Source organism: Lissotriton helveticus, chromosome 9 (genome assembly GCF_964261635.1).
Source record: "Lissotriton helveticus chromosome 9, aLisHel1.1, whole genome shotgun sequence".
Lineage (NCBI taxonomy): Eukaryota > Metazoa > Chordata > Amphibia > Caudata > Salamandridae > Lissotriton > Lissotriton helveticus.
The window spans coordinates 1,095,457,610-1,095,477,501 of record NC_136070.1 but is presented as its reverse complement, the minus strand read 5'-3'; the positions used below and the strand labels follow the sequence as shown (position 1 = coordinate 1,095,477,501).

Here is a 19,892-nt window from a genome sequence, read left to right as displayed (position 1 = left end):
GACACCCCGTTGTTATGCCAGGACAAGCTCGCCCCCGTATGCTCGGACACACATGATACATAGAAGGAAAGCTAGCCCTGAAACGTACTAGCTAAGACACTCCACGATGTGTCCCGTAACCCTGCTTAGCCAGCCATAGGTGCTCAGACGCCCGGCATTCCCCAATGCCTGGACGCCATACCGAAATTGCACGAAACACAACCTTAACATGATTCCCCAGATGGTATCCAAAACTGCTGTAATGTCTTGATACCTTTCACACTAGAAAATGGACTGTAGCCTCCAACCTTACTCGGAACCAGCTTCCAGGGACCACGGGCATACAGGGAAGCTTGAGCAGATAGAGCACTTCCAGCAACCTAAATTGGTGCAGGCCCCACCCCGGGCTCTTTAATTTACTTGCTCGGACCAGGAGTAAGAAATATGCACGAGCGCCGCAAGCTGCATGCAAAGACAAGGAAGGGGTGCCGGAGACGCCCCCCCTCCGACATACTGAAAGGCCAGTCGCGCACAGGTACCCGCCCTGTCCCGATGCAAACCGTGCCCGCTCCGAAGCCAAGACAGTAAGGCCCCTACAAGCTTCTAAATGCAATCACCCCCCACATGTCTAAGGCAGCGCCATCGTCAGCAAAAGAACCCGGGGGAAGGGCTCTTCACGCTGTGTACATCAGCCACCCGCCCCAGAGTCGAAGCAACACGGCTGAAGGCACACTATCTCAAGCACAGCAAGTACATATCGCACAAGCCAAAGTAAGAGCAAATATGACATAATTACAATGAAAAGAACTTCCTGGCGAGCAACTTTGCAGCACTGTATCCATTAAAAGCCGGCCCACTGCCACAGCGAGATAAACCAAATTAACCTTGCGTTTTCCGTCATGATGTGCGATCCTACCGACTCATCTTGATGAAGTCCTGCAGTGATAGAAATTGAAAATAATCAATACTTCATACCCCCCCACCACCCCACACTGCCCCATCACTCTATCTCTGTCGACCTTCCCTTTGCTGTTCTCGTGCTGAAAAACAAAACAACACATAAAATTCCCCAAGCCCGCCACCCCCCCTCGCAAAGAACAAGGGCGCCCGAGAGGAGGAGCGAGAGGTTGATTCAGCGCGTGCGTTACAAGCGTGCGCGCTATCCGACCAGCGGCCAAGCGCGACCCCGGAAGGCCAGCGGGTGATAATCGCGCTAACATAGCAGGTGCCAACCTTCTCCTCCTGCTGTCCTGCAGAAAGACAAAACAACAGCGTCAAATGCCCCCCCCCCGCAACTCCCCCTCCCCCTCTCGCATCTGCATTGCATCTGGGAATATCAAGTCCAACATCTGCACCCAAATAAAACATAACCTGATACCTAACGCCCCCATCCATGAGTGATCACGTGTGAAGTAGACCTTATGCAACCAAAGGTGTCAGGATTGGCGCACACGCTCCTACGTGTATACTTCACGCTAATAAATGCATATTAGCATGCACGCGCGAGTGCGCGCAGGAAAGACTGCCCTCCGGCAGATATAATCGCCGAGCTAGTCCAGCGTGGCCCCCAACCACGGGGACAAGAGACCAGCAAGGCCACGATGCCGGAGCAGAGAGCGGGTGCAAGGCAGGAGGGAGAAACTCCTGGGGGGCCCGACCAGAGACGCTGCCCCCTCCCACCCGGCCCGGGGATCGAGGGAAGGAGCAAGGGGCCCGATGCCCGGCCACCCCAGCGGCCCGCAGACCCAACGACAGCCCCAGCAGAAGGAGGGGCCCGGGGCCGGCGAGAGCCGAATCACAGCACGGAGAGCTGACTGCAAGGCCGCGGGGACTCAGCGCCGGCCAAGAAACTGCCCCATGATCATACCCGGTGAGAACAGTGGAAGGCTGTGTGCAAGAAATGCGGTCGCTCACCAGAGGGGGAGAGGATGGAAAGGAACCATGGGCGAGGGGGAAGCCTCCCGCCCGCTCGAGAAACTAGCGAGGCCCCCAGGAAAACCCGGACCCCCTCCCCACACGAGAGCTGAAACCGTCCGCCCTAGCAGCGTACCTCGCCTCACACGGCACTGCCCTCTCCCCCACCCGCCTGTCACCGAATAAACAACGCGGCCCTGCAGAACGGCCCCCCCCCCCCGCACTCCCATTCGATACACCAAATCAACCCCCTTAACCCTGACACATTACCCACCACATCCTTCCTCACCTTGTACCAGAAAAGGCAACGGGCAGTCACCCGCTCTGTGTCCAGCCGGGGAGGGCGAGGGTCAGCGCGAGGCAGCGGCCAGCAAACAAAGAGGGCACTTGACCCTCGCCCCAGGGCTAAATAGTCACCCCTCCCCCCCAAGACACAGGAAATGACATCACGGGGGGATCAATGATCCCCCCAACCACTAGACCGCTCAGGGCTGTGCCATCCTATGGCACTAAGGGTGGCCGCCCTCGTAGGTGGCCACCTTTGGTGTCCCGGGGCAGCCAATCAGAGGGATGACACTTGATTAACCAGGGGCGGCTCTCCGTTAAGGCATAGAAGCAACCTGTTGCGAGTTTAGCGGGATCACACAGAATAATAAAATGGTCATTACCATTTTATTATACTGAGTGCCACTGGCCGCGCTAGCTCAAGCGTGATGGTGGGGACGGGGCAGATAGATTCCTGCGTGTTGCAGGATGACTGCTCAGTGCGCATGACAAATTTTGCCAGCTGACTACAGCCGGCCAATCTGTCATGCACACTTCAAAGCCTGCAATCCCAGTGCACAGGCAATTAGCCTTTTAAATGGTGTGAATCAAAAGTTAGAATTTCATGTTCTTACACTTTTTTTCTTGGTTCAACTATGTTTGTGAGTTGCATTCGAAAATAAACATCCAATGGATTCTATGCGCTTACAAATAGAATCTATAGTTAATCACAAAATCTATATTTTACAACGTAATTGTGTTACACATTCGTTTTGTACAGAAACACCTTAAGCTTATTTGCTGGTGTTACCTTCATCTGTTTCATGTGATGCTTACACCTTATTTCACAAATAAAGTTGAATTAAGTCATTAATCCTTTTTTACTTGCTTTAAAATAGAATTTCATTTATTTACTACTTCGTATAATGTTCGTATCTTCCTTGAGGCCATGATGAGAATGTATCAAGAGGGTGGTACAATAATGTCACTGGGTCTTTTTGTGTTTTAAGAGTATGCTTGTATGGTCTCTGTGGACAAAGGTGCGGCTTTAGAACACATTAAGGGCATTTTTTTTATTTTGTTCCTGCAGTCCTGACACGTTTCTACATGCTATATTTTTAGAGCAAAGCTTTATGCACCCAATAAGATAAGTTCTACTGAGTAAATGCTGGGCCTTATGCGTAGCTTCAGAAAGTGGGCTGACCTTATTTGAAAGTTAATGAATACATTGCACATTTTTTTAGCAGTACTCGGGAGTTACTCTAGTGTGAAGGTTCTACAATGAAGCAATAACCTTTTGTTTCACATAACTTGGAGGATTGTAAAGTGCTACCCTCACTGTACAGCATCTCTCACAAATGCTATTTGAGCATGACCCCATGCTCTTAGAAATACACTTGCCTGGTGCAGTTCCTCGTGCATTTACCTGGCAGCTCCCACCTGGTGCGCTGAGAGATCAGATGTTCCGACATGAGGTACAGGAGGCTATTGTTGAATTTTTAACCCTCAATTTCCAATCGGTGGACACCCCTGCAAATGTATGACGTTACAACGCATACATTCACAACGCCTACCATTACAACAAAACTTTTACAACGCAGGATCCATTACAACGCATGCCATTACAACTCAGATGCTATTACAACGCATGCCATTACAACATAAGTATGGGTAAGTATTTTTTTTAATTTTAATTAATGGGAATGCAATAGTAGTGTAAATGTTGTATAGTGTAGGGGTTAAAATTACTATTCTAACTCCAGGGGGTGTAATAGTAGGGTAAGTGTTGGATAGTGTAGGGGTTAAAATTAAATTAAATACTTACCCATACTTACGTTGTAATGGCATGCGTTGTAATAGCATCTGCGTTGTAATGGCATGCGTTGTAATGGCATGCGTTGTAATGGATCCTGCGTTGTAAAAGTTTTGTTGTAATGGTAATGCGTTGTGAAAGTTGCATTGTAATGGCTGTTTCCCCTCCCCTGCCACCTTGTGGGAGGGTTTTAAAGGTGGTCATTTGTGGGTCTATATTGCCAAACAGGCTGGAGTCCTCAGGGTGATCCAGGCATGCCTTTGGCATCTAGAGGAGGTGATCCATGCATTGGATCTGCATTTTTTTAGTCTGGTGAGACAGACTTGCTGGCATCTATCCATAGTAAACTGTTGTAATTCCTGGAGGAAGCTCTCTGAGAAATCTGGGTAGAGAAGCATGAGCTGGGCCCTATGAGGAAGGTGAGAGAGCCGGTAAAACCTTAGCTAGGCTCTTACAGAAACCTTGGGTGAGTGACTATGTGGTCAACTGCTAGGCGACCACCAGAACATACTGATGGGTACTGTTGCAGTTCAGCGCACTATGGCTGATTTCTTTGCCTCTCTCTTTAGTCCTCCTCCCAGCATGAAACACCCCCCTGGATTTAGCCTCCTACTTGTACTCCGTACAGCTCCTCTGGCATGTGGCGGGCCATCGCCTCTGCTTAAACAAACTCTTTACAGGGGAGGATATCATTCAGGTTATTGCAGGGCTTCCCGTTGACGGCTTCTTTTACAAGAAATTTGCGCCCCCCCCCCCCGTGGCTCCCCACCGCCTCGACATGCACGAGGAGTCTGCACGCACCAGCTCCTTTCCCCTTCCCTACGCAAAGCACTCATTGTAACTATCCTAAAACCTGATAAAGACCCCAGGCACTGTGAGCTTTACAGACCCCTTTCTATAATAAACGTAGACAACATACTTCTGTAAAAACTCATTGCCTCGCGTCTTCTTCCCATTTTACTCCAGATGATCCACCCAGATCAGTGAAGCTTTGTGCCAGAAGGATCTATGGCCCACTACCTACACACCTTTTTAATTCTCTTCTCCATGCTATTGATCCGCACTTATTGGCAGCAGCCGTGTTTCTGAATGCCTCCAAGACCTTCGACTCGCTCGAATGGCCCTACCTTTTCCACCCCCTCAGGCACTTTGGAGTGGGTCATAAATGTATTCATCTCATACGACACCTCTACACCTTGTCTGTTGCCTGTTTGAGGATCAATGGCTCTATCTCGCCCCCTTTGAGATTGCTTGCAGCACACGCCAGGAATGTCTGCTGTGGCCTAAACTTTTTGTTATCGCAATGAACCGCTTGTGGACCGTTGCATCAACATCATTCACACCGCAGCCTTACTTTTCTCCCAAGGCAGATTCTTATCTCTCTTTATGTGGACGATATTACCCTATATGTTTGAGACCTGTCAGACAACCTGGACCCACTCCTCGGGGAGTTTACGCAATTTGTTGGCATTGCGGGCATCACTGTCAATTGGACTAAGAAAATCATGCTTCCACTTATTGAGACTACAGGGCCTTTTGCTTCTGACTTTGCATTTTCATGGACGCACAACTCTGTTTGCAATATAGAGGTGTGGCTCAGCCAGAGCACGGATGAGCTGTGGCGGGATAGTTATGGCAAGCTGATGACGTGGTTTGAGAACCAGGTGCCTGCGTGGTCTAAAATGGGAAACATCCTTTACAACGCAACTTTTACCACGCAGTGCCTTTACGACGCAACTTTTACAACGCAAACCATCCCAACGCATTGCGCTGGGGGGCGCTCTAGGATAGGGAATACGTTTAATTTACTATCCAACACCTTCCCTAGTGTCCACGGGGACTGGAGTTGGAATAGTAAATTAAACTATTCACTATCCAGCACCCCAAAGCGCTATGCGTTATAAAGGTTTGCGTTGTAAAAACCGCGTTGTAAAGGCATGCGATGTAAAAGCATGCGTTGTAATGTCATACATCCGTCTAAAATACATTATCCTTAACCAGCAGACTGACTATCGTAAAGATGGTTGTCCTTCCCAAATCTTTATACTTATTCATAAACCTGCCTCTCCCACTACCGGCCAGCCTCCACTGCCACCTTTACTCCCTCCTCAATTCATTGGCCTGCCCTGGCGTGACATGGGAAATCCTGATCTTCCTTTTTAACAGGGTGGCCTTGAGACACCCAATATGGAATTATAATTTCTCATTGACCAGGCTCACTTTGCGCATTTTTGGCAACAACCTATCCATGTTCAGCCCCACACCACCCCCGAAGTTGACCACATATCCCCATGTCTGCTTCAGATGATTTTCTATGGCCCCCTGCGCCGGGTACGCCAACGGGTGGATACTGTGGCCTGCACAATTCTGACATGGGATGGACTGAGGAAGAGAGCTTGCCTCGACCATATCTTTGCTCAGTCTGTTCCAATCTTGTGTCAGTAACTACTTCCTATGGCCTCGGAGACCGGAGTGCGATCGCAGCTTTGCAGGCTGCAGTTGTTAATGTTAATATTATTCAAACGTATAAAGCTCACTATCACCCCAAGGGTATCCTGGGGCTGATATATACTAGCTCTACTATGCACAGAGGTTACAGTGAGGATAGCACTAGCTATAAATGATGACGATCTAGATTACACTTTTGGGATAGAGCAGGTCTTTAAATTCTTTCTAAACTGCAAAAGGTCTTCTATCTGTCTAAGACTGGTCAGGAGTTCATTCCAGAGTCGAGCTGCTGCAGAGCTAAAGGCTTTTCCTCCCATTTTTGTTCTTTTAAACCAAGGAATTTTTATCAACTTAGCTGAAGATGATCGAAGGCTTCTTGTAGGAACATACCATTCGAATTTGCTCTGCAGTGGCTTGAGCCTTATACCATGCTGAGCTTTAAATACAATGCAAAGCGATTTGAATTGTATCCTCTGTAGCACTGGGAGCCAATGAAGCTCTTCAAGAGCCAAGGAGGCTGATGATCGACGTGATCTCATTAGGGCTAGCTTAGCAGCTAGTATCTGAATTCTCTGAAGTCTCCCAATCAACTAAACTCCTTTGGGGCGGCATACCAGGATGGCAGCTTTTTAACCTCCCAACAGGTTTTCCAGGAGTCCTTGGCACCCCTCCTGGATGCCATGATTTATCACCAACTCCGAGAGTCCATGCGTTGCCTCCATTCTACATTTCCCACTCCCCCCTTGCTCCTGGTGCTCGAGGAGATGCTGAATAATCCCTCACCCCATAGACTGATTATACATATCTACGCTGGCATGCAGCGCACAGTTCCCTTCCGGGTTTCCGTCGCCTGATCCATTTCAAGTTCCTACATAGAATTTATCACACACCTGCACGATTGCAACAAATGGACCTTACAGAAGATTCACACTACCGAAGCTGCACCATGTGCTGACTTTCTTCACCTACCATGGAATTGTCCAGAGAGTCTCATCTTTTGGGCAGAAGTGCTTAGAAGCATTGCCGAAATCACTTGCCCCTCTCTTGATCACACACCCCTTGTAACCTAGCTGGGCTATGATAAGGAGGTACCCTCCGAGGCCTGTAGACTGACTGTTATGTTGCTCTTGTTAGTGAAGCGTAGGGTTGCAATGCACTGGGATAGATGAAGAGCCCCCATCAGCAGTGCCTGTTGCATAATGCAGCGCTTTGCCAGGAGATGCTAGATGTGTTTCGGGAATTGATGCCTGCTCGCTCTCGCCCTAGGGACATATGGGCTCCCTTGACTGCTTACCTTTGGCTACATGAGGAACTGAGAAGGAGCAACTCTGGGGATCCCTCATAGTTTCATGTCTGATCACCATTTTCTCCTCTCACTGATGCGTTGTCTTCTGACTTGACTGACCGGTGTTGTTGTCGTGAGAATCCTACTGTTTGGGTGCTGTAGTCCTGCTCCCTAATGCCACGTGTGGGAGGACTGAGTGGCATTGTTACTGGTTGTTTTTCCTTTCCCCTCTTCCTTCTCCCCTTTCTCTTCCCTTCTTGTCCTTCTGTCTCTCCACTATTGCATGCTTACGCAATGATGACTACTGATATGAGGCCATGCATTATATTTGTCTTGAACTGCATTCTGTGCTGTTGATATCAAACATTGCAAAATTCAATAAACACAATTAAAATCCAAATTTCCACTGCTTGTGGCATCTTGATACTGAATAATCGGTATTTGTTGATATCCAGCTCATTTTATTGACCTCAGAAAGATGAAATGCTGAATGGACGTGCTGAGATTGACTTTGACAAAAAGCATTTTAAGATGGCAGCCTATGAGTATGATTCGGTGCGCATTCATCACCTGCCGTCTTTGAATGCTTTTGCGTAATGTGTAAAAAAAAACTTTTCAAGATGGCTTCCAGTGCCTGTACACATGCGGTCATTCTTTACCCTTTTAAGGTGGCTGACGCATTGTTTACAAATGTGTCAGCCTTCTTGGAATGATAAAGTTAAATCGACCAATACCAAAGGAAATAGGCATTAGCAAAGCTAATAGCTCTGTAGCAACATATGTGCCTATTGGCTTTGCCAGTGCTAGTTATTTGTGTAAGCGCATTCACCCCACAGTCGCATTCTCGCTCCAAGTAACTCTTAAGTGGCTTGACAACATTCTAAATGATCCCCTTATAACTGCATGCAGATGGTAACACAGGTGATCACTCCATACTCCATTTGGATCCTTTCTAGTTGGTGATAACGTTCCCTTTAATCTATATTTCAGTGTCATTTCAACGTTACTGAATGTTCTATTCTCCTTCCTCTTTTCTTTTCTAGTTAAAGGGCAACCTTGTTTCTGTTATACCCCAATTGAATACCTTACCACTTCTTTGTCGCAAATTACCAGATATTTTATTTCCTTTCCATCTTACAAGCTTGTGAAGAAGAGGAAAATAAAAAACACCCAATAACATTATTTCAGAGCCTCTGTGTCACAGTGAATTGGAAAGAGCACTATAGACCTACAATATTTCACTTTAATCAGTTTTTTGTACTGCTGAAGTTGAGGATGCATTTAATGCATATACATTGAAATTTTACATTAAAAAGTACACTATAGAAAAGTAATTACTGATAGTATAGGATATTTATGCAAACCCTCTATCAGAAATAATGTTGACTAATAATATACCGATTCATATAATGTAGTATGTAAACGTGCTTACATTTTAAGACTGTGATAAAGTGTGCATTAACAACAAAAATAGTTCTTTAACTTTAATTTTCTTTCCCAACTCTGCAGGAGCCGTTGCTGACTTCTCTTCCTCCAGACAGAACATCAAACTAGAGCTGAGAGGTTTCAGCTTGAAAGGATCTACCGGAACAAAGCCTTTCCATTGTAGAAAAGTAGAACAAATCTCAAAGCATAGTGTGACAATGTATTACTGGTACTTACTTTAACCAATAAAGCGCAAAGATAACTCTTACCTTTCATGGCTGCTAACACTGAACCAGAGGCCTGAGTATTAACACTGAACACAACTTCTGCGACTGTCAAGAAGCTCAGCGTATTATTGAAAAAATAACTGAAATAAATGTTTACACATAAACTACTCAAAATGTACATTATATAAAATAGTTGACATGTTGTGTGTGACAAAAACTGATTCATATTAGTTAGTTCTGATCACATTCTTTTGTTAGGAGTGGGGGCATACTGCATGTATGGCCTCAATGATGGAAACACTGCATTTAAAGACATCAGCTTGCATTTGCGCTTACCTGCAAAGGAAAATGTCTGAATCGGGCATGGGGGGGGGTCAGATTTAGTAATGTTTGGCGCAATGAAGCAAGACAAATTGCTGGGCTGCGCTGCGTCGAATGGGGAGGCCAGAAATGCGCCATATCAATAAGATATTCTGCATTTCTGCTCTCCCTTTGCGATTGGCGCAAATGTGGCTTTTGCGCACCAACGCAAGCACCCCTGCCATATAGTGCAAGGGTGCCTGTATTACCAGGGGCGTAACACAGGCCCCTGCAGCCCCCGTGGTGTGGGGGGCCCTCACCCTCCAGGGGGCCCCGTCAGCACCGCACTTCTGCTGGGGGGCTCTAGATTTAGCCACTGTGTATTACAGCCAGGATTGTTTTTGTGCAGGAAGCGACCAGTAGACCCGCCGGTGGCTTTAGCAATGGATAATAATGCAAAAAGGGTGCACAGATCATGCGTGGTAAAGCAAGCTGGAATGACACCTGATTCATCAACACTAGACTTGGAAGTAGTGGCTGCATCCTGTTCGCTAGTATCTTAGCTAGGATCTTTGCATCAGTATTAATTAAAGACAATGGCCGGTAGGACTCGCAGTACTCTGGTGCTTTGTCAGGTTTCAATAGTGCAATAATTAAGGCTTCTCTTAAAGAGGGGTAAGGTCTGTTTAGTGTACGCTTTTTCATATAACATGGAGGTGCGGTGCCAGAATGTGAACAAATTACTTGTAGAATTCACCGATCAGACCATCCATACCTGGAGCTTTACCATTGGAGAGAGAGCGTCTGGTGTCTTTGATCTTGTCAATCGTAATAGGCTCTACCGATACTCTTTGCTGGCCAAGAGATAACCACACCAGGGCCACATCCTCTAGGTATTCCGCTACATGTTCGGCCGGAGTGCAAGGTATTGTATAGGCAGGTGTAGAAGTCCATGAAGCTAGTCAGTATGGCGGGCGGGTCGTAATGGTCTGTACCCTCAGGGGTGGTGATCTTCACAATGTGTGTATTTGCCCAAGGCGCCCTCAAGCTTGGCTGCCAGACTGCGTGCCGAGCAACCTCCCTCCCCATACATTCTCGCTATGTGATGTTTAGATAAATATTGTAGTTCCTTGGATGCCATATCATTAAAATTTGTAATTTCCTCCCGAATTGCAGAAAGGGAGGTGGGCGATCAGGGCCGGACTGGCCATAGCGGGCACCGGGCAATCCCCCAGTGCGCCGCACGGATGGGGGACGGTTTTGGGCCCCTGGGGGCCGTTTTTGTTTTGCCGAAAACTGGCCCCGGCAAAGAGCTCGGCGGCACCTCCAACGCCTCCCCGAGTGAGATGGGGGGGGGGGGGGGTATGAGCACTTTGCCAGGGCCGGTTGTGGTTCCTAGTCCGGCCCCGTGGGCGATGATTGGTTGCATAATCACCCTCCAAGGACATTAGTGTATTTTCTATATTTTGCAATTGTGTGCGTACTGCCTTTAAGAAACTTGCCTGTGTGCGAATGCAAATTCCCCTGATTGTAAACCTGAATTCTTCCCACAACATATTTATTCCATCCACAGAGCCAACATTCTTATCTAAGTGCTCGATAATAGCTGAGCGTAGCCCCTCTCAGAACAAGGGTCCAGGACACCTTCATTTGAATTGTGCTGGGCATGAGTGGGAATTGAAATCACAAGGTCCTGGGCAGGTGTGTGACATCAGTCATCCAAGCACAAACCTTCCGGGTTTCTAAACAAAAATCTGGATGAGACCATGACCCATGTACAGACAAGGTGAATGGGCCCTCCTGTCAGGAGGGATTACGGAGTCTCCAAAGTTCCACAATCCCATATTTCTCCATTCCCACCCGTATAATTGCCATCTCAGTCCATCATGGCCGATCGGTCAAGTATGAGATCCAAATAGGTATGATGGCATTTGGTGAAAAAGTCTGTATTTGGCACCAAATTGTCATGTAAAAGTTGGGGTTATCTATGTTAGGCCCATATGTATTCACCAGAGGGTTACAGATGTGGTGCATAAACTACGCTGTGCCATCACATATCGGCCTTGCTCGTTCATTTTGGAATGAGTGACTGTAAATGGTATTTCTTTTCTTATTAAGCCACTGTATATTCCATGTCAGAAGATCTATGGGCCATATTATCAAGAAAGAGCAATACATTATCGCCGCTTTTATCAGCAGGAAACTGCTGCTAAAGCGGCGATAATGGGCTTGACAATATGCCCTTGAAAATTCCCATAGAATCCAGGTAAACACCAGAACCTGGGCTTCTATGGGAATTCACAAGGGCATATTATCAAGCCCATTATCGCCGCTTTAGTGGCAGTTTCCCTGCCGATAAAAGTGGCGATCATGTATCGCCCTTTCTTGATAATATGGCCCTATGTGTCCTCAGGTCAGGGCGCTATTGGCAACTTATGAATAATGACTGCACCGAAGGTCAGGTCGAGTGATGTACAAGGTACAGATTCAGCATAGCATTGAGCAGCACATTAATGGCAACATAAGCAATAACAATTAACCCTCCCCTCCACCCCCTTCAGCATCTCAACCATGCCAAAGGCAATCCTGCAACATAAAAGAAAAGAAATCATTAACAAAAACATGAAATTATACATCCCAGCAATCATCATCTTGCCAAAAATCAAGAACATATGGGTGTTCCCTGATGGGGCCACCAGAGTCCCAGTTCCCCTCCACATGTCCAGAGGTGGCTTGGAAGGACAACAATATACTGGCTAGTGTGGTCGATCGGGGAGTGCAGGGCAGGGCATATTGCTTGGGCAGGGCCTATTTCAGCCCTGCTTAAGACCTACTCAGGGTGAGCAGAGAGGAGCCGGTGGGGAAAATGTCCCAACAGTCTGTACAAAGTCACTTGCTTTCATCCTCCATATCATCTGCAGACTGTTTGTCGCGGTGATGGTTTTAAGAAACTCCATTGCTACCCTGGGGTTCGCAAATATTTTCTGAGTTCCACAATGGTCCACACGTAGACACACTGGGTAGATCATAGCATAGGTTACTTCTGCGGTTTGTAGTTTCTTATTGACTGTGAGAAATTCATTCTGGGCTGCCTGCACCGCCGCAATGAAATCTGGAAAAAGGCTATGTGGTTGACCTGGTAAACAAGTAGAAATGGGGCAGGGCTTTAGCTGGCAGAACTACAGCAGAGCAGGAGCAGAAATGGGCTGGCAGCACTGGAGATGAGCTGATAATAGTGGGAAAGACCTGATAAGGGCAAAGCACAGCTGGAGTATGTGGAACTAGAGCTGAGCTGTCAGGAGTGGAGTAAAACAGAAGCCAAGTATCCAACAGCAGGGGCAAGCTAGAGGAGTGTAATATATTAGACATCTGTTAGAAAAGGGGTTGGTCATACAGCAATTGTGTTCTTGTTTGCTGTCCATCTTAAAATGGATTTTGTGTTTCTAGCCATTTTAAAATGGAGCTTCACCAAAGAAGAGTTGAGCTGAAGCTTACCACATCAGTGCACACACTGAATAACAACACATATTTTCATAAACCAAATAAGCATCAATCAAAAAAGGGATACCAAGTACTACTCGTAATTACTTCTGCTTAATCAACCCACAATAAATTACAGATTTAACATAGCTGCTACCTGTACCTATAAGTCATAGCAGGCTCTCAGGATGCTGTATTGAACAGTTGTTAACCCTTTCGGGCTGTTTCAGTCAGGTAACAGAATCAAAATGTGGCTCTGTACTTTGCTGACTTATTATATAGTTCTACTAGTTCAATTAGGACATTGACACCCATCTTTCAAATAACACCGAATCACTTCATCGACCAGGTGTCTACCACCATCTTCAGCACTAAACTAGTTAATTTAACAGGCCCGAATTCTGAAGCTGTCCATCAACTAATACACTCAAGTCAGACAATATGGAGAGTTTTGTATTAGGTGAAGCTCCTGTTTGAAATATAGCTCTGCTATTTTGACGTAAAATACATTTGCCTGGTGGTTAAGGACCACTGGACCTTAGGTGAGTGAAGAACCTTTTGTAATATTTCCTACAGTGCCTTCCTCGTGTGGATTTGTTAATAAAACACTTTAAACATACTCCATTTCGGATATGTTTCTTGATGAAGAAAATTGAATGGGATGGATTTATGATTTAGTTAACTTAGGTTTAACTAGCTTGATATTTATTTGCCTTCACTTGCCTCCTAGATTTCCTTTATCTGGTATTTTTCCTAGATTTCCTTTAAATACATATTCTCATCAGCAACATCAATATGCCTAGTTTGAATGGTATCTTAGATTTCTTGAAGGATGTGACAGCCCATTGGGAGTCAATCATATGTATTGTCATGACTAAGGGGCTAATTTAGAGTTTGGTGGATAGCCCGATGACACACCAGGTCAGCAGAGGCTATGGTCTCCACTACTCTGGTGGAAGATAGCCCACCAAACTTAGTGATCCTCACAAGGCAAGTGAGGATCTCTGGGCCTCCATTGATTCTACAGCCACAGCAAGTTTCCTAAAGTAATTGAAACTTTGCCAAGGTAGATGCCTTGTTTGATTTCCCCACTTAGCAAAGTTTCTCTTTTCCAATAGCAAAAACCCAAAACAGAAGTATGCTATTTAAAAGCAAAATAAGTGTGTACCATAGAATACCTGGATAAATTGAATATTCTGGTGGGACCAGTTCCCGAATTTTGCAGTGCGGCAGTTTGAGAACGAGAAGTGTGTCTCTTTTTGAATACTTTTAGAAAGTTGGCATTTTGTCGACCCCACCATCTGGAACCTGCAGCCTGTGTCCTAGGTCACTTGACAGTGATTAGCTTGGCAGTTGGGCTTTGTGTTTTCCTCCCAGATAGTGAGACAAATGGGGACTAAGTGTTGGCAGGATGAGTTGGGCAGAGCTGTTCCCTGTCCCACTTACATTTCAAAAGCTTGCCTCTAGCACACTCACAAAGGAACTTGACACCAGTCTGTTGCCACTCCAGGCTATTTGAAGCCTTGGCTCTATCCCAACCCTAAAAGTTGGGACTTGGAAAATATTTCACCAAAAACTGTCCTGAGAACCGACAGAATACATGGACCTACCTGCCTACCGATTCGCCCATGGTGAAATGCTCATTGGCCTCACTTCACAGTAGCTCCTGATATGTTCTTCTCTGTGGCAGAAAATCCTGTTCAGTTGGTCCTCGAAGCAACGGTATCCGGCCTCATGGAGCTCTTGTCAGCTACAGCTTGCAGCCTCATCCCGCTAGTGATTTTTGACTTCCAAAAAAGTGACACAATCCGAACTTAAAAATCATCACTGCTATTCTGTCCAGCTGGTCCCCACTGACAACGCCTCCTCCTTGGACACCGCTGTCCGCCTTGCCCCGCTGAACTTTACCTTCTCAGGAAATTTCCTCAAAATTCCTTCTATATGCAAAGATAAGCAGAGACTGGGCCTAATTTACTTCATGTTTCATGTAACCATACAGCGCTCCATCGCTGTCAGCCTTTACTTTTGACTTTGCCCCGGTCTTGCGCGATTAGATACCCACAGTTGGCACATTGATCTTTTAGGCGCTATTTAACACTTAAAAGTTACAAAATTCATAACTCCGGTTCTACTGTTTCAATTCAACTTATTTTGGTGTAATTGTATTCATAAAAATGTACTCTATTTTTCTAAATTGATTTGGGAGGTTTCTTGTGTTTTCACTTTATTACCTTTTGAGTGTTGCATAAAAACTTTATACAATGCCTCTAAATTAAGCCTGACTCCTTTTGCGCAAAGCTACTAGAGGGTTAAGCCCTCCGCTCAACCAATAATCCAATTTCCTACCCAGGTGTTATCACATTAAACCACGACTTTTCAGCTTTGCTTTGCCAATGCTTGTTTTGGGTTTTTGGCTGCGGGACTCAGGGTGATCTGTCATTACTACTGATCCGTGGACACAGCTTCATAATTGAAAAGAATGAATTGAAATGACCATGTCTTTAGTATTTTGTGAAGACTACATGGTTGTGAAAATTTCTTGTCTGACTGGAGACTGTTGTTCCAAAGCTTTTGCAGGTTTGACTGAGAAAGTTGATCGTTCAATTTGAGATTGGTTGAATAATGAGATTTTGATAGAGAGGTGCGTTTCATTTGAGTGTTTGTCTGGGTGCTATGTGCAATTTTTTCTCTGCCTAAAGTGAGTTTTAGTCCATGTAAGGCATGGTGGGCTATGGATGGGATTTTTTAGGGAAATTCTTCTTACAATAGGAAGCAGGAGTAGGATCATTGGTCCGACTGCTATAGTCACAAAGTAGTAGATGCAGCAGATGTCTTGATGCAGAGTACTGGGTCTGTTGTAGCTACAGAAGCCTTTATTTTTCCCCAGGATTGTATGTATGTTTAGCTTGTGGAACCTGGTGGGTTCTTCTGTTGTCACTGGCCTGTTGGTTCACGTGGTACATTTACAATGATGGTTGCAATACTCATCCTAGCTGGATTGAAAAAGCCATTTCAGTGCTTGCAAAAGGTTGGGCAATTTGGAAGCTCGGCCTGGGTATCCTGTCTATAGTAGGGCCTATGTGCTAACAATGTGCAGTCAATGGGGGAAACTGTGGATCCTGCAATTCAGGATTGGACTATTTTGTGTTAGGATTTCGATTTTAAGGGGCATTTGTGAATGGAGGCTTCTACTGGGGGAGTATGTGCTGGTATTTCTCTGGCATTTAATGGGTTACATTCAAGTGCATTGCTATTTTCTCACTGTGCTACTACACACCGGGAGCAGCACTCAAATGCAATTCAGTCTTTGGGCTATATGCACATCTGTTTAAATCTGCCTCATCAATGAGGGAAGCTTGTTTTCCATGGCACAGCAAGCTACCAGACCCACACCAGGGCATACCCATCTCACTGAGAGAAACATAAAAGTGATAGACTAGGCAGATTAATTCCAGTCCATTATGTTTTTGCTCTCTGTACTACTACAGACAGTGGCTAGACTTATCAATATATATCACTATTGGCTTTTCCCTGATAGGCACAGTCTGGATCACACTGCTAGGCCACATCTTGTGTCTACTCTAGTTGTGAATAGTGCTTGCTAGGCCACTTTTTTAAAGTGTGAAGGGTATCTCCTGCTCCTCTAGAATTTATCCTAATGCCCTCTGGAGCTGGGGTGCAAATTTACCATGCAGTGCATTTGCTGCTAGAATACAGTTTTCAAACTTTGCCGGTTAATAGCAATGCAGCCATTTACAAACCAGTTTGAGATTCTAGTATTGTGGAACCTAAAATTCAATAAGACCTGAATGTATAGTCCTTAAAAGGATGATGAAGAAAGAATGAGACAATATTTGAAACACTTGTCACCGAGATTTTTGGACCATTTTTAACAAAACACATATGTGGGAATTTCAACCACCAACATTAAGTGGAATTACACAAGGGATATTCTCACAGTTTACATATCTCTTAACATCCATGTAACTTGCAAAGTGTTTATAAGCAAGATGGAGTCTGTTAAGAGTCAATGTGGATAAACATTTGTGGTATCATGCCTAGCTTATGTTACATCACGGTTCCTGGCCCATTTAAATTAAGAAATGCTGGGATCACTTGTGTGAGGAAAGATACCCTCGATTGGAGACACACACGCACTTTTTTGTTAATTCCCTAAAAAGGATGAAGCCCCACACAATTTGGCATGCTTCATCATCTGACCTCTCCTCACCATGGAAACAATCAGTTTACACATGGTCAGGCTCCTCCAGGGGCTCTTTAAGAAGGAATGCCTACTTAACATTCAAATCCTTTGTGTACCAAAAATCCTTTCCTAATATGGATTGGGGAGGTGATTTGAGAAACCTTCAGTCATCACTCCTTGTCATGATTAAAACCTAAGTAAAAGGGTACTGTGTAATGCAGAACCCCAGTTAGGTTGACATGTTTTTGCCCTATCTCATAGGCCCTGACAGGTCCGGGGCATCAGTCAGGATAGGGAGGACCCCACAACCCTAATTCTTCCCCTTTCTAGGATAACTATCTAATCAGTCTGCCAATAATATTTAATTCAGTCAATTTTGCTTTCTCTTCCCTCCTCTTGAGAAAGCACACCGGGTCTGACATACAACATCGGCGCTGACAGAAAAGAACAATAATAGAGTCCTAGGTCAGATTGTAGTATATTAGAAAGGATTGGGCTCTGAAAGAAGTGTTAGATTTGTTAGTTTAAAAAGAGTTTGAGAAAACTCTGGATGGAAGTAAACTGACAATGAATGCAAAGTGAAGGCAATGTGTGCATGTGAATAAGACTCTTACATAATTAGGGTCACCTGATATATAAGTTCCGAATATTTAAGGTGATGACCTTTCCATACGAGAAATATATCACCTTCATTTGAAGGGTACAGTTCTTCTGCAGTGCTATATGTAGGTAGAGTAGAAAACCCACAGCTGTTTCCACCCACACCTGTACTTGTCAGAGTATCTCAAGGATCAGTGTGTGACCTCTTCCTTTTTTCTCCCTACAACATTTGCATTAGTGACTTTATCTCTTTGTTTGCTTTTCTTGCCATCTATATGCTGATAACACCCAGATCATTTTCTCATTTACTACTACTCTCTCTTTCTCCACTTCACGTTTCCAAATGTCTCATTGCTACTTCTAATTGTTCTCTAGGGTCCTTTGTGTTAAACTCATCAAACCCAAGTATCTGTATTTTCTTTCTCCATTTGCAGTTATGCCCTCAACAACTCAATCCACTTCCCTTGTGACACACTGACCTACACCTGAATTGCTTAAAACCTTTGAATTTTCCTGAAAGCCTGAAAACTTTGAGTCACTGTAGCTTACTCCCAAGTCCTAACTATATGAAATATCTGCTCCTCAATTACGTTCCCCACGACAAAACCAAAACACTAATCAATTTAGTGTGACCTAATAATGTAGACTCCTGTAATGATTTACAGGTGGGTCTCTTCCGCTTCCTCTCACTGGGGAATGCTCTAAGCTTCACCACTGGAACCCCAAACAACGTCCCAAACAAAACAAATCTACCCCTGCTTATTGTCACCAAGTCAGCTGGCTGCCTTCCAAACACTTCTTCTACCAACTGCTGACACTCCATTTCAAGGTTATAAATCACGTATCTCCAGAGTACCTTTGCAACTTCATAACCTGGTGCATTCAGACCAGCAACCTTAGGTTCATCAATCAAATTAAAAAATCACCCAACCTTTGAAAATATAGATCTAGACTACCATAATTACACCTTCTAGGGCCTCCTCTATTAGAACTCAAATTCCCAGCAGTAAGAATGTGCACCTTACTTCAGGACTTTAAAATAGAAATGTGACGTCATCTGCTGCTATTAGCTAAGTAAACAAAAAATCACCATCATTAGAGGTATACATGTATGTCCATTACCTGTCTTCACAGCCCACTCAAAAATAGAGGCACCTGAGCTCATCATTGTTAATGCTCATATTTATTTTATTTGTTTTGTATCATGTCAATCTGTTCACGTCTGTCCTATGCACCAGAAATATTCTTATGTACAATAGTTTCTGATTTAAATGTGTTTTTTTCCAAACAATACATTGGATATGACACAAAATATGAAGATAACTTATTACTTTTTGGATGGGCAAGGAATAAAATGAGGGGACAGTAATGTTAATCACTAAAATTATGCATTTTTATAATCCTGATTCTATCGCAGCAGTACTTGGATCACTAGACATGATAACAAAGAAATTTGGCATAGATGAAACACTGCAGCCTGATTCAGTCTTGCATTGTATAACTGCTGAATAATACCGATTTAGTCCATGATGTTAGCTCATGTAGGTGTTTAATTATCCCTACAGTCATCACTTATTATGGTACATTTTAAATGATTTTACATAGGCATGTTACACGTTAATTAATATTGTCCAATCTCAACTACAGCAATTTTTAGAACAAAAAAGTTCTTTCAATATCCTATTGGTAAAACATAGCAGAAGAGGAGCCATTCTGAAGGATATAACTATGAAGGGGTGACGGAGACTTTAAACCTTAAAAGCCATGCTGAAAGTATTATAAATCAAAGAGCAATTAGTGTGAAGAATGAACATCAAGGGGAAATACTGCCACATACACTCATGGCAGTGAGATGCCCACAATAGGAATTCCCAAGTCATCGTATTTCTTCCATTGTAACCTATGCCTCTTCTTTCCAGCTTTCAGTGCAGGAGAGGTACCACTTGACAACAT

The 19,892-nt window shown here is 44.7% G+C and overlaps 1 protein-coding gene across 2 annotated transcripts in view; it reads left to right on the top strand.

Moving 5' to 3' along the window:
* Positions 1–9,396, top strand: part of LOC144783224 (uncharacterized) — a 61,132-nt gene extending 51,736 nt beyond the window's left edge. For both annotated transcript variants that reach the window (XM_078662312.1, XM_078662313.1), the window contains exon 5: positions 9,213–9,396. In XM_078662312.1, the coding sequence (XP_078518438.1) occupies positions 9,213–9,257 (45 nt within the window). In that variant the 3' untranslated portion in view covers positions 9,258–9,396. The remainder of the gene's footprint in view (positions 1–9,212) is intronic.
* Positions 9,397–19,892: the final 10,496 nt, after the last annotated feature.